The sequence below is a fragment of the Carya illinoinensis genome, chromosome 6 (genome assembly GCF_018687715.1).
Source record: "Carya illinoinensis cultivar Pawnee chromosome 6, C.illinoinensisPawnee_v1, whole genome shotgun sequence".
Classification (NCBI taxonomy): domain Eukaryota; kingdom Viridiplantae; phylum Streptophyta; class Magnoliopsida; order Fagales; family Juglandaceae; genus Carya; species Carya illinoinensis.
In genome coordinates, this window is record NC_056757.1 from 36006165 (window position 1) to 36020423 (window position 14259).

The following is a 14259-nucleotide window of genomic DNA, read 5'->3' on the forward strand; positions in this document are numbered from 1 at the left end:
GCGGAGGAGACGCAATGGACGTTTTTGTTTGGGCTGGGCCCAAGTGTTTTCTTCAGTCCAGCTGTCTTTATTTTTTTTGTATCGTGTTTTTTGGAATTTTTTTATGTATTTTCTTTTATTTAATTTGTTTCAGGGAATATTAGGAAACATTGCCTCTAGGACTTAGGGTCCGTGGAGTTTGTACTCTACTCTTTGGAGGGAGAGTTGTGTAGTCTATCTTAGACAGTAGTTTAAGATAGAGTTGTCTCTTAGACGGTTAGTCTGGAGGTCTGTCTCTCAGACGATTAGTCTGGAAGCAGTGGACAAGACCCTATCAGCTGCAAAGAAATTTGTGGGTTGAAGAACGAGAAAATGTTAAAATTTAGCTTGTATTTTCAAATCAAAAATTATAATTGTCCGTTTATTAAATGAAGGAAACAATATTTCACTTTTCCAAAAAAAGTAATAAGAGTACGTGCCATATGAAATCTTATAGTGCTTGAGTATGAAAAATTATTACTCTTTATAATGAATTTTAATGAGACTCTAATTGTTTTCTTGATCACGTATTTTGTTAATGAATTTCTTATTTATTTTTTAAATAGTTAGAATTTGCTCACACATTAAGTACTTAAGTTAATCAAATAAATTATTTATATAATATTGTAAATTTATCTATAAATTTTGAAAAATTAACTTTAAATATTAATATATAGTTCATATACAGTGATTATATTCATATGAATTAAATAGTTCGGAATTGTAACGTTTTATAATAAACATAGTTTTATATTTATGATAAACAAGGCAGTCAAAATCAAGTTGGATCAAATCTATTCAAAACCAACTCACTTCATATGTTTATCATTTAAATTGCAAATATTCAAAAGTGAGTATATGTGTGACTGTATTTTAATATAAAATAATTATTTTTATCACATCACCATGATTGGTAAAACATACACAAAAAAATAAGTACAGGTAACAAAACTCCATCCATTATCCGATCCAGCGGACATCGAGCGAAGAAAATAAATAAATAAAATAAAATAAAGGTTGAGCCACGACGAAAAAGAATGGAACGTCGGTTTCTTCACTTCCATGTTTCCTCTGCCCCAAAACCCAAACCAACCAACCGCAACGGCCAACCAAGTGATCAGAACAAAAAATGTCTACAATCCTACGAAGCTACAGAAGCAAAATCAGGAACATGTTTTGGATTCTCGGAGGCAACACAAACAGAACCGAAGCCATGTTGCCAGTTCTGAACGAAATCGCGACCACTCCCTGGAAGTCTCTTGGTCTCAGAACAACACTAGGGTCTCATTTTGCCCAACAAACGCGCCTCTTGTCTACCTACGACCACATTCGTGCCGACGTTAACTGCCCCCGTTGCTCCCGCCAAATGCCCGTCCTCTTCTCCAATCGCCCCTTATCCATTACGGGCCGTGAGCCGGGGCTTTACCAGGCTCTCAATCTATGCCCCAATTGCAAAACAGCCTTCTATTTCAAGCCCTTCAAGTTGGAACCCTTGCAAGGTAGCTTCATCGAGGTTGGAAGGGTCAAGGACACGGAGGGGGTTAGTGAGAAAGATCCCGGTCAGTTTGGGAAAGCGCAAGCTTGTGGAAATCCGGAGGAGAACGATGCGGCGTCATCGTCTTTGGGGAGGGAGTTGCCGACGCCCAAGGAAATTGTTAAGGTGCTCGACGAGTTCGTTGTCGGCCAAGAACGGGCGAAAAAGGTTTAATTTTGCTTATCTTTTTTACTGCTTGCAAGTATTCTAGATTACCAACTTTGAGTTATTTCATTTCGCGCGATCAATATGGAGAATTATTTAAATTTAACTGTAATTCGTTTGGAATTTTTTAGTTAATGTGTGATTATAAATATGTAGCAAAAATTTTTGTAGGATTCAGTTTGGTTTTAGTTTGGGAGACAGAGATTGTTTTTTGTGTGGTCAATTGTGAATTGTGGGATTCTTGTACTTGTAGCGTTCCGTGTAGAATTTTTAAATGCTGACACACATGGATGGGTGTGAATTTATGAGAGGAATAGAATTACCGTGTGATTGTAATGTTCTACGGAGTTTATGAATATTGATAATTGTTTGTTGAATAATGCAGTTCTATGATTTTTATGAATGTTGAAGTCATGTATATTATTATTGATTTCATTGTATATATAAATGCATAATTGCTGGTGTTTTTCTTGAAATTTATGCTCGCTGACAGGTACTTTCTGTGGCTGTTTACAACCATTACAAAAGGATATACGATGCCTCGTTCAATCAAAAGTTAGTTCATTGTTGTCTTTCAGCTTGTGTCAGCTCATGTTCGTTACAGTCTATGACTAAAATTTCATGCAGTTTATTTTGGGTATTCCAGGGTTGAAGGTGTTCATATGTGTTGAGTTTGGCTTGATTTCCTGCTGAAAATGTGTTTTTTGGGGCTTGGCTCGACCGTGGCTTGAGCTAAGGTTCCGCTCGACCTTCGCTCGATAGTCCGCTCGAGCGAACTCATCCAGAGAGTTCCGCTCGACCTCCCTTCGAGCGAAATCTTCCAGAGAGTTCCGCTCGACAGTCCGCTTGAGCGAACTCATCCAGAGAGTTCCGCTCGACTGTCCGCTCGAGCGAGAATGTAACCCTAACGTGCGCTCGACACTTCGCTCGACGTCCGCTCGAGCGAATGTTCTGGATTAGTGCCTTGTCCTATAAATACATCATTTTCTCTTCATTTTGAGGTGTGTTCAGCAGTCAAGAAAGAGAGAGTTTTGAGAATCCTTTTGTATACAATCCTAAGAGTCTATTGAGTGTATTGGGGCTTTAGGATTGAGGATTTTGTGATCAATACTCTTGTACTCCCATCTTTTGTTCATAGTGAAATCATTGAAACCGACCCCGACAGTGGACGTAGGCTCACATTGAGCTGAACCACTTAAATCTTGGTGTTCTTTGTGTGATTGTTGTTTATTTTGTTGCTTCCACTATTATTTACTTCAACTTAGCATTTGTTTGTTCGGTCCATTCCCAAAAAACTGGTATCAGAGCGTCAAGCTCTTTGCAAAATCTTGAGGAATGGCTATGGCAAAGCTTGAAGTGGAGAAATTCGACGGTCAAAACAGCTTTAGCTTATGGTGCATCAAGATGAAGGCTTTGTTACGACAACAAGGCTTGTCGAAAGTTTTGGAAGGGAAGGTATCTGAGGATTCTCCTGCATCGTCAAGAGAAGAAGATGAGAAGGCACATAGTGTCATTTTGTTGTCACTATTAGATGGAGTTTTGAGGGAGGTTGCCGATGAGGAGACCGCTTTCGGTCTTTGGTCCAAGCTTGAGAGCTTGTATATGAAAAAGTCGCTCACCAACCGTTTGTATTTGAAGCAACGGTTATACACGCTCAAAATGAAGGAAGGTACTCCTATCTCTGAACACTTAGATGAATTTAATAAGATTATCATGGATTTGAGGAATATTGATATTAAGCTTGATGATGAGGATCAAGCATTAATTGTGTTGTGTTCGTTGCCGGTATCATTTGAAAATTTTGTAAACTCGATGTTGTATGGTAGAGACACCATCTCTTTGGTAGATGTAAGATCTGCTTTGAACTCTAAGGAGTTGAGAACAAAATTGGGTGTACAAGGCACGGATAGTCAAGCCAGTGGTTTGTTTGTTAAGGGTTCATCTAGCAGGGGTAGATCACATGAGAGAAGTTCAGAGAAGAACAGGAGTAAATCCAGGGGCAGTTCACAGTCGAAATTTAACAAGAAAAATGTTAAATGTCATTACTGCCATAAATTTGGTCATTACAAAAATGAGTGTTCTAAATTTAAAAATAGAGAGGAAGGCACTAGTTCCTCTAATGCTGTTAGCGTTGCTGATGAAAAGTCTAACGGCATAGATATTGTTCTAGCAATTAGTGGCTCAAATAGTCGCTATGGTGACAAGTGGGTCATGGACTCAGCTTGTACCTTTCATATGTGTCCCAAGAGGGACTGGTTCACTACCTATGAGTCAGTCAACGGTGGCTCCGTTTTGATGGGAAATGATATGGCGTGTAAAATTGTTTGGATTGGTTCAGTTAGGATTAAGATGTTTGATGGGATTGTCAAGACATTGTCTAATGTTCGACACATCCCAGATTTGAAGAAAAATCTTATTTCCTTAGGCACTCTTGATTCTTTAGGTTTCCGGTACACCGATGAAGGTGGAGCTATTAAAGTCAGTAAGGGCTCCATGATTGTAATGAGAGGAGATATGACAGATGGTCTTTATTTCCTTCAGGGCAGTACATTGACAGGTACAGCTGCAGTGTCTGTTTCAGATAATCCAGACTCAGACAACACCCGTCTATGGCACATGCGTTTGGGTCACATGAGTGAAAAGGGGATGTCTATCCTGAGTAAGCAGGATTTGTTGTGCAATCAGAAGATAGGAAAATTTGAATTCTGTGAACATTGTGTGTTTGGAAAACAGTGCAGGGTTCAGTTTACTACAGGAGTTCACAGAACTAAAAGTACTGTTGGGATTGGTTCAGTTAGGATTAAGATGTTTGATGGGATTGTCAGGACATTGTCTAATGTTCGACACATCCCAGATTTGAAGAAAAATCTTATTTCCTTGGGCACTCTTGATTCTTTAGGTTTCCGGTACACCGGTGAAGGTGGAGCTATTAAAGTCAGTAAGGGCTCCATGATTGTAATGAGAGGAGATATGACAGATGGTCTTTATTTCCTTCAGGGCAGTACATTGACAGGTACAGCTGCAGTGTCTGTTTCAGATAATCCAGACTCAGACAACACCCGTCTATGGCACATGCGTTTGGGTCACATGAGTGAAAAGGGGATGTCTATCTTGAGTAAGCAGGATTTGTTGTGCAATCAGAAGATAGGAAAACTTGAATTCTGTGAACATTGTGTGTTTGGAAAACAGTGCAGGGTTCAGTTTACTACAGGAGTTCACAGAACTAAAAGTACTGTGGACTATATTCATTCTGATCTTTGGGGTTCATCTTCAGTTCCATTGAAAGGTGGAGCCCAGTATTTGCTTACCTTTATTGATGATTACTCACAGAAGGTTTGGACTTATTTTCTGAAACATAAGAGCGATGTATTTGCTAACTTTAAACAATGGAAGGTTTTGATTGAAAATCAGACAGACAAGAAGGTTAAGCGACTCCGAAACGACAATGGTATGGAAATTTGCGGAAGTGATTTTGATGAATTCTGCAAAAATGAAGGTATAGTGAGGCCCCGCACAGTGAGACATACTCCACAACAAAATGGAGTAGCTGAGCGGATGAATAGGACTCTCTTGGAGAGAGCCCGTAGTATGCTTTCAAATGCCGGCTTGTCTAAAGATTTTTCGGCTGAAGCAGTCAACACAACTTGCTATCTGGTTAATCACTCTCCAGCCATAGCTATTGGTTTAAAAACTCCAAATGAGGTATGGTCAGGTACTCCCTCTGATTATTCAAATTTGAAAGTTTTTGGCTGTCCTGCATACTTCCATGTTAATGATGGAAAACTTGAGCCAAGGGCAAAGAAGGGCATATTCATTGGATATGCTAGTGGGGTGAAAGGATTCAGGTTATGGTGTACTGATCTCAAATCACCTAAGTTTGTAATTAGTAGGGATGTAGTATTTGATGAACAATTCATGCTTAATCCGAGGAAGGAGTTTACTGTGTCTACAGGTGAAGAGCAGAGTAATGGCAAGAAGGTGGAGTCACAAGTTAAGGCTTCAAAAGGGATGCCAGACGACAACCAAGATCATGTCACTTCAGATGAGCATGATCCTGATTTTGATGATGGCGCACAGGGTGAGCAAGATTACAGTATTGCTACTGGTAGACAAAGGAGGCAGATCAGGCCACCTCAAAGATATGCTCATGCAGATATGGTGATGTATGCACTTACTACAGCAGAGAACATAGATGGTCAAGAGCCTTCCAGTTATTCAGAAGCTGTCAAAAGTAAGGAGTGTGCACAATGGTGCGCAGCAATGACTAAGGAGATTGAGTCTCTTCACAAGAACCAAACTTGGGATTTGGTTAAGTTGCCTAAGAAGACGAAGACTGTTGGTTGCAAATGGGTTTTCAAAAGAAAAGAGGGAATCCAAGATGTTGCAGATGCAAGGTACAAGGCACGCTTGGTTGCAAAAGGCTATAGTCAGAGAGAAGGCATCGACTTCAACGAAGTTTTCTCTCCAGTTGTGAAACACAATTCGATCAGGGTGTTGCTTGCCATAGTGTCAGCACATGACTTAGAGCTTCAGCAACTTGATGTTAAAACAACGTTCCTGCATGGTGACCTGGAGGAGACCATTTACATGCATCAGCCGGAGGGGTTCATTGTTCAAGGCAAAGAAGATCATGTATGCAGATTGAAGAAGTCATTGTATGGTTTAAAACAGTCTCCAAGGCAATGGTATAAACGCTTTGACTCTTTTATGATAGATCATGGTTATGTGAGGAGTAGCCATGATTGTTGCATTTATTATAGGCAATTATCTAATGGGTCTTTCATCTATTTGCTACTTTATGTTGATGATATGCTTATTGCTGCTAAAAGCATATCTGACATTAGTTTGCTGAAAACCCAACTTAGAAATGAGTTTGAAATGAAAGACTTAGGTGCTACAAAGAAGATTTTGGGGATGGAGATCCACAGAGATAGGAAAGCTGGAAAGTTGTATTTGTCCCAAGGAAAGTACATTGAGAAAGTTCTTCAGAGGTTTGGAATGTCTGATTCCAAACCAGTAAGTACACCACTTGCTACACATTTTAAACTTTCAGCATCCCTATCTCCTCAGACAGATGAGGAGGAACGCTTCATGGCTAGTGTTCCTTATTCCAGTGCAGTTGGCAGTATTATGTATGCAATGGTTTGTACTCGTCCAGATATTTCACAGGCAGTGAGTGTTGTTAGCAGGTACATGGCTAACCCGGGTAGAGCTCATTGGCAGGCTGTGAAATGGATACTCAGGTATCTGAAAGATACTTCGAACCTTGGTTTAATATTTGATAGAGAAACTGACTACAATTCAAGGGTGGTTGGTTATGTTGATTCTGATTATGCTGGGGACTTGGATAAGAGAAGATCACTAACAGGGTATGTTTTCACTTTGTGTGGCTCTGCTATTAGTTGGAAAGCAACACTACAATCTACTGTTGCTTTATCAACTACAGAAGCAGAGTATATGGCAGCAGCTGAGGCTGTTAAGGAGGCCATTTGGTTGAAAGGCTTGATCAGTGATTTGGGATTACAGCAGGATGCAATTTCAGTGTTTTGTGACAGCCAGAGTGCAATACATTTGACCAAAAATCAAATGTATCATGAGAGGACAAAGCATATTGATGTCAGGTATCATTTCCTTCGGGAAGTTGTTACAGAGGGCGTGTTAGAAATTCAGAATATTGCTACTACTGAGAATCCAGCAGATATGATGACAAAGCCAGTTCCAGTATACAAGTTCAAACTTTGCTTAAACTTGATTGGTGTTCGGGGTATGTGATTCCCTTAGGGGATTTGGTGGAGGGGTTCGGTTTCTTGGTTAATGGTTTTCTGTTTAGGCTTGACGGAATTCAAGCCAAGGTGGAGATTTGTTGAGTTTGGCTTGATTTCCTGCTGAAAATGTGTTTTTTGGGGCTTGGCTCGACCGTGGCTCGAGCTAAGGTTCCGCTCGACCTCCGCTCGACGGTCCGCTCGAGCGAACTCATCCAGAGAGTTCCGCTCGACCTCCGCTCGACTGTCCGTTCGAGCGAAATCTTCCAGAGAGTTCCGCTCGACCTCCGCTCGACAGTCCGCTCGAGCGAACTCATCCAGAGAGTTCCACTCGACCTCCGCTCGACTGTCCGCTCGAGCGAGAATGTAACCCTAACGTGCGCTCGACACTTCGCTCGACATCCACTTGAGCGAATGTTCTGGATTAGTGCCTTGTCCTATAAATACATCATTTTCTCTTCATTTTGAGGTGTGTTCAGCAGCCAAGAAAGAGAGAGTTTTGAGAATCCTTTTGTATACAATCCTAAGAGTCTATTGAGTGTATTGGGGCTTTAGGATTGAGGATTTTGTGATCAATACTCTTGTACTCCCATCTTTTGTTCATAGTGAAATCATTGAAACCGACCCCGACAGTGGACGTAGGCTCACATTGAGCTGAACCACTTAAATCTTGGTGTTCTTTGTGTGATTGTTGTTTATTTTGTTGCTTCCGCTATTATTTACTTCAACTTAGCATTTGTTTGTTCGGTCCATTCCCAACAATATGTTTTGATGATGGGTGGTATCAGTTGCTTATTCATTCAATGATGTGACTTTATTTACTGAATTTTTGCATCTCAATACCAGGGCAGGTGTAGACTTTGGAAATAATGGAGATGAAAATGAGGGCAGTGATTCTGTTGAGCTGGAAAAGAGCAATGTACTATTGATGGGTCCCACTGGCTCAGGTATGAAATAAGAAGTTGATGTGGAGCTTTTTGTTCCTAGGGGTATTAGTGTTGGAACCATCAGATTTCAAGGGCTGCAATTTTTATTTATGTATCCTTACCTTTGCTGTAAGGATAGGAAAGACATTACTTGCAAAAACACTTGCTCGTGTCGTGAATGTGCCATTTGCTGTTGCTGATGCAACAACATTAACACAGGTAGGTTCGTTGCTTTATAATAGTTCTCTGCTTGTCCAGCTTGATACTAACATTAGTAACTATTTGTTCGTATCTCAACGTATGGGAAGCGATGTGGCAGAAGCATAGACATTTATCAAAGACGAGTTAGCACATATTTTTTTTATAAGTACAAGTTATCACATTGTTATTTATAAAACTTATAGGAAATTTCATTCTATCCTTATACGTAATATATTATACATCTGGGAAGTTTTTCATTCTATGAAGTTGCTTGCTGAGAACAGAGTGAAGTTATATCCCATTATAAGATAGATTTCGACTTCTTGAAGATTAAACCAAGGGTCATGATCATCAAATTATTTATTTTCAATCTGAATTTTTTCCTCTATCTTCTTAATTTGTAGAATGTAAGAACATGAGAGTTATAAGTAGGGGCTTTTAGGACTTTGTTATGAGTACTGGTTTTGATGCATACAAAGTGCAAATACTGCATTTGCTGTTCGTGTTGTTTTTTCCCCCTTGAATGAATTGAACTTTTTGAATTTGCTAGATTGTTGCATGTTGGTGGAAAATAATTGTTTTTAATGCTCATTGTTGTAATCAATAAATTTTCATTTTACAGCTTTGCTAAATTTATCTGAGATAATCTACTAACGCTCCGTCGCCCCCCCCCTTCTCCAGGCAGGTTATGTTGGAGAAGATGTGGAGTCAATATTGTATAAGCTGCTTATGGTATGATCACATGTTACTTAACGTGCTTGTTATATATGGATGTTATGACTCAATCAATATTGCTGAAAAAAAGTGTCCTTTGTTTTAGAAATGGTTATGTATGAATAATAATTTCTCAAAATTTTGGATACTGAGCATATTTGTTATTCTTATACAATCTTAACTCGTAAGAAAACAACATGTGCTTTTGGGTAGCCTGATAGTTTTTAATTCCCCCCAGTCTTTTATCTAATTCTTTTTATGTCATTTCTTATTACACATGGTTTTGGTTTTCTTACATCTATCACCAATCCTTGTTAAGTTGGGCTACAAAGTCCCTTGTTCCAAATTTTCATTAGATATATAGTATGGCCATAGAGTTGAACGCTGTTGTATTTCTTTTGTTGCACTACTAACATGGTGGTTTTAGAATGTGAGCTTCTTGGGAGTTAGTTACTGATGTGGGTTGATTATCAATTTGTTGTAAATCTAAATAACTGTCATTTAATTATAGACTTCATCCTTGATAGTTGTTGATTGTGGAGCTTAGAGCCTGTTGGTCGTGTGTGTCATGCACCAACATAAGCTTATTGTAATTGTATGCATATACTAATTAGTGCACAAGATGAATATAGAGTGATTGTTTGGTTATAACTTAATTTGTTTTTTGTGTGGTTTTCTCCTATATCCCTAGCTCACATAATTGGTTAATCTGATTGGTGTTTAGGAAGCTGAGTTCAATGTTGAAGCAGCTCAGCAAGGCATTGTCTACATTGATGAAGTTGATAAGATCACTAAGAAGGTCTACTGAAATTTCAATTTATGGAATGTGCACACAATTCTTTCTATGCCTTATTTTTGGATAATCCTGTTGAATCTTTGTGCAGGCTGAAAGCTTAAACATTGGCAGGGATGTGTCTGGAGAGGGTGTCCAGCAGGCATTGCTAAAAATGCTGGAAGGAATGGTGTGTAGATCAGGCTTAAATTAGCTTTGGAGTTAGCTTCTAGTTAAGGTTCATAATTTCTGATATATGCTGTGTGCAGTACTCCAAATGTATGGTTTCCGCTTCAACTTACCCAACTGTAGCTTAGTAGACTCATAGCCTTATTACTAAGCTTAGATGTCTATAACCTAAGCAATGGGACTGTATGTGCTATGTATATGTTGCAACCGGATCTGCTCTTTTTCACTTTCCTATTCTTTTTATTTATAACTATAAATACATGAAGAGCACCCCACTTGACTTCATTAAAAACTACGCAAGGGTTGTACACCTGACTTGAATCAACAAATAATTTGAAGGGTCAAATCCACAAAAGGCTTAAGGATTTTAGTTGTTGAGACAAATGCAAACTTTAAGAAGAGTTGTCTTACCATGTTTGTTAAAATCGGAGAAAAATAACATTGTAACATCTACATGCTGCCTTTGCACACTCTAAAAATGCCATTAAGATGGGCACGTACTTTTTCAACATAGTTAAAAAATATCATTTCTTAAGCTTTAAGTGCCATCCTTGTATGATTATGCCAGGTATAATAATATATTAGGTTATATATTGACGACGTTCTTCCTTTGTCAGATAGTGAGTGTTCCTGATAAAGGAGCTCGGAAGAATCCTCGTGGTGATCACATTCAGGTATGCTGGATAAAAATCTCTGCTTTTCTTGCTTTACAAGTGTTTCTAGTTCATGTAATTATATCCATGATTCATAAACAACAGGAGCTCTGAATTCACATTGGAACCTATCATGCCTTAGGAACACATGCCAGGAACTTGCTAAACGAATTGAGATTTTAGCGAAAACAGTGGAAAATGAATATCCATCAAATACGCTGCAGGCTGATTGCTATTGTAGAAAACACTGATAATATCTACTTTTTACAGTCTCTTAGTTTCAGAATTATTTGTCATTGTAGTTGTTACTGGGGCATCTTTTAACTCATGTTCATTTGCAGATAGATACGAAAAATATCCTTTTCATTTGTGGTGGAGCATTTGTTGATTTGGAGAAGACCATTTCAGAAAGGTAGTACATTTCCTAAGGCTGTATGTTGACAGAAATATTTTACTTTTATCGGATCTCCAATGGCTATATTATTTTTTCTAGACGTCAAGATTCTTCCATTGGATTTGGAGCACCAGTTCGGGCGAACATGAGAACTGGTGGATTGACTAATGCCGTAGTAACATCCTCAATGCTGGAATCTGTGAGAATCCCAAATAGGGTTACATTAATTTATTGACCTTCTCATTGTTTTTATTCTGCTATTGTATTTTGTGCTTAATTTACATCCCAATTCCTTTCATTAGCTAGCCTTATGGGTTTCAAATGAACATGCAGGTAGAAAGTGGTGATCTTATTGCATATGGCCTCATACCTGAATTTATTGGACGATTTCCAATTTTAGTGAGTCTGTCAGCTCTAAATGAAGACCAACTTGTTCAAGTATGTTTTCATATGTCAATGTTTAATTTATTCAATTCTTATGTGTCAATTCTTATCCATTGAGAGGAATGGATGGGGTTTTTTATTTGCAGTTTTGCAGTTTTATCTTTTGCCTAATTGGCTCAAGCTCCAAAGTGCCTTAAATCTTTTGTTTTGAATTTTTAAAACTTGTTGGTTTTCTCCTTTTTTCATGGATAAAGAAGTACTTGACCTTTCCATGTTATATTTATGCATTGCAGGTCCTCACTGAACCGAAAAATGCTCTTGTTAAACAGTACAAAAAGATGTTCAGCATGAACAATGTAAGATTTTGAACAATTGCATATGCTGTCCAAAGTTTTTCTCTCTGGTTTGTGGTCTCAAGCATTTGATATTCTATTAAGTTTATGGAACCCTACATGCAGTATTTATGGAACTGCTTATCTGTCCATCTCATTTCAGGTCAAGTTACATTTTACTGAGAATGCTTTGAGATTAATTGCAAAGAAAGCAATGGCAAAGAACACTGGTGCCCGGGGTTTAAGAGCCCTATTGGAAAATATTCTAGTAGAAGCAATGTATGAGGTAGATATGAGTCCTAGTTTCTATCATGGTCCTTTTATGTCATGCTACTATATACACATACATATATACATATGTATGTATATCCTCATATATACATTTATTCATACATATATATATTTAGCTTAAGCAGACATGCGAATTTACTAGGCTTGCCGTATATCGTTATTATAATGGCCTTTATTCCTTGCTTTCGTGATATCAATAGTGTTGCTAGTGTGGCTTGCTATTAGAGTTGTTAGAAAGCGGGTAATTGCAATAAGGTGAGGATTCAATGCTGATTAATTCAATGAAATCAGTCGGGCCTGTCAGGGAAAAAGCATATGTATTCTGATATTGATTCTTTCCCCGTTGCTCCATATGACCATTATGGCATATGGAGATTGCAATGAATGGTAGATTTCAGTGTCAGGTCCATTATGGCTTGTAGCTGTCCATAATGGAAGCATTTTTTTTTTGTTTTTTGGTCATATTATGTACAGGCTCCAGACATCAAGGCAGAAATTGAGACTATGAGTAAAGTTTTGGTTGACGAAGAGGCCGTTGGGCCAGTGGATGCTCCTGGATGTGGAGCAAAAATACTTCATGCTAATGGTGAACGTGAGCAATTGTTTCATGACACGAAGTGCACGGATCCGATGGTATGTTTTTCCGAATGCATCCTTTGAATAACCCTTAAAAATCCTTTTTTTTTTTCTCTTTTCTTCTCAAGTTTTTCTTTCTTTTTGTTTTGTTTTGTTCAGTTATTAATTAAATGATGAAGATAATGATAATTAAACGCAGTCAATGAGTTCTAACTCAAAACGTATTTCCTCTTCTTGTAAGAAACAAAGAATAGGGTGGGTTGGAGGTTACTTACCAAAAATGAGTAGGTTGGAGATGAGTGGAGGTTGGAGAACCATTGGTGTGGGTCGAATTTGAGATATTTTCCATTTTTTTGATCCGTTTTTAAGAACATCCATCCTTCATGGGTTCTATGGTTACCACCTAACTTGGGAATCTAATAGCTCAAAATGTTCAGAAAGCGCATGGTTTCATGTAGGGATCTTTTAAATTATTAAAGACGATGTATGTAACAACCCTTAGAGAAGCACAGAAAACCCTTTAAAAGGTTCTTGACCGATTGCAATCAATTTGGGATTTTGCAGGCAGCAGGAGGGGTCACTGGCGGTGAGTTTTTTGAAGACAAATTGCAGGTTCAGTCCAGAGCCATTCGATTGTAGATTTTATGTAATTTTGCTCGTGGACGGACTGCACAGTAATAGAAGAAAATTGGAAAATTTTTATTTTTATTTTTATTTTTATGTGTGGGGCAGAAGGGGTAAAAGTATTTCGAAGTTGTTTTTCCTTTCGTGAGCTTTCTGGCAGCCCAATCAAGCGCTAATCTTTGGGAAAATTATATTATCCTAGAGCTAAATTGCTTAAATGAAATAATTTGATTTAAAGAATAAATTTTAAAATTTAAATCCTCTTTGATAATAAAATAATTCTAATTGTCGAAGAGTTGATGTGGGCCGATAATATTAATCAACATTGATCTTTGTTATTAAAAATAATATTGGTAAGTTAAGAAAATCAATATAACTTTTATTAATAATTCCAAAATAAAAAATAATAATAATAATTTCAAAAAATTATATTCAAATAAATTAGCAAACTCTAACCTATTCATTTCCGCAAACTCCATCATAAAAGATATATATTAAAAAAAAAAAAATCTGAACTTTTTCATAAGCAAACAGACCTTATACTTCTGCCTTAAAATCAACTTAAATTAATAGACTAATCAACACGAGATATGCTAAAATAAATCTTGAAAGATGTAAGAAGCAAGAAGCAAACTTTGAACCAAGTGGCATAAATCAAGTTAGGTCTCTTCCCGTTCATCGGCAGTTTTTGAAAGTTAGTTGTACTTGCAAGATCTTTCCTTTC

General features: G+C 37.9%; 1 protein-coding gene across 2 annotated transcripts; it reads left to right on the plus strand.

Annotated features, from left to right (window-relative positions):
• The first annotated feature begins 1031 nt into the window (after positions 1-1031).
• LOC122314458 (CLP protease regulatory subunit CLPX1, mitochondrial-like) lies at positions 1032-13723 on the plus strand. 2 transcript variants are annotated; one of them, XM_043130073.1, is made up of 15 exons: positions 1032-1720; positions 2211-2272; positions 8326-8426; positions 8545-8624; positions 9288-9338; positions 10045-10119; positions 10205-10282; positions 10899-10955; positions 11276-11346; positions 11428-11527; positions 11662-11766; positions 12006-12068; positions 12208-12330; positions 12810-12968; positions 13476-13723. In XM_043130073.1, exons 1-15 carry the CDS (start codon positions 1148-1150, stop codon positions 13548-13550), a joined length of 1773 nt encoding a protein of 590 aa, XP_042986007.1. In that variant the 5' UTR covers positions 1032-1147; the 3' UTR covers positions 13551-13723. The 2 variants fall into 2 exon arrangements, with proteins under 2 accessions (XP_042986007.1, XP_042986008.1); XM_043130074.1 differs by lacking the exon at positions 2211-2272 and having other exon boundaries at positions 1488-1720.
• Positions 13724-14259: the final 536 nt, after the last annotated feature.

Bases quoted from the DNA above. Each gene is read 5' to 3' on its own strand.
- LOC122314458 (XM_043130073.1), top strand. From the start codon at position 1,148: ATGTCTACAATCCTACGAAGCTACAGAAGCAAAATCAGGAACATGTTT. The intron at 8,427-8,544 runs GTATGAAATAAG...CTGTAAGGATAG, and splicing joins GATGGGTCCCACTGGCTCAG to GAAAGACATTACTTGCAAAA. The intron at 11,528-11,661 runs GTGAGAATCCCA...ATGAACATGCAG, and splicing joins CATCCTCAATGCTGGAATCT to GTAGAAAGTGGTGATCTTAT.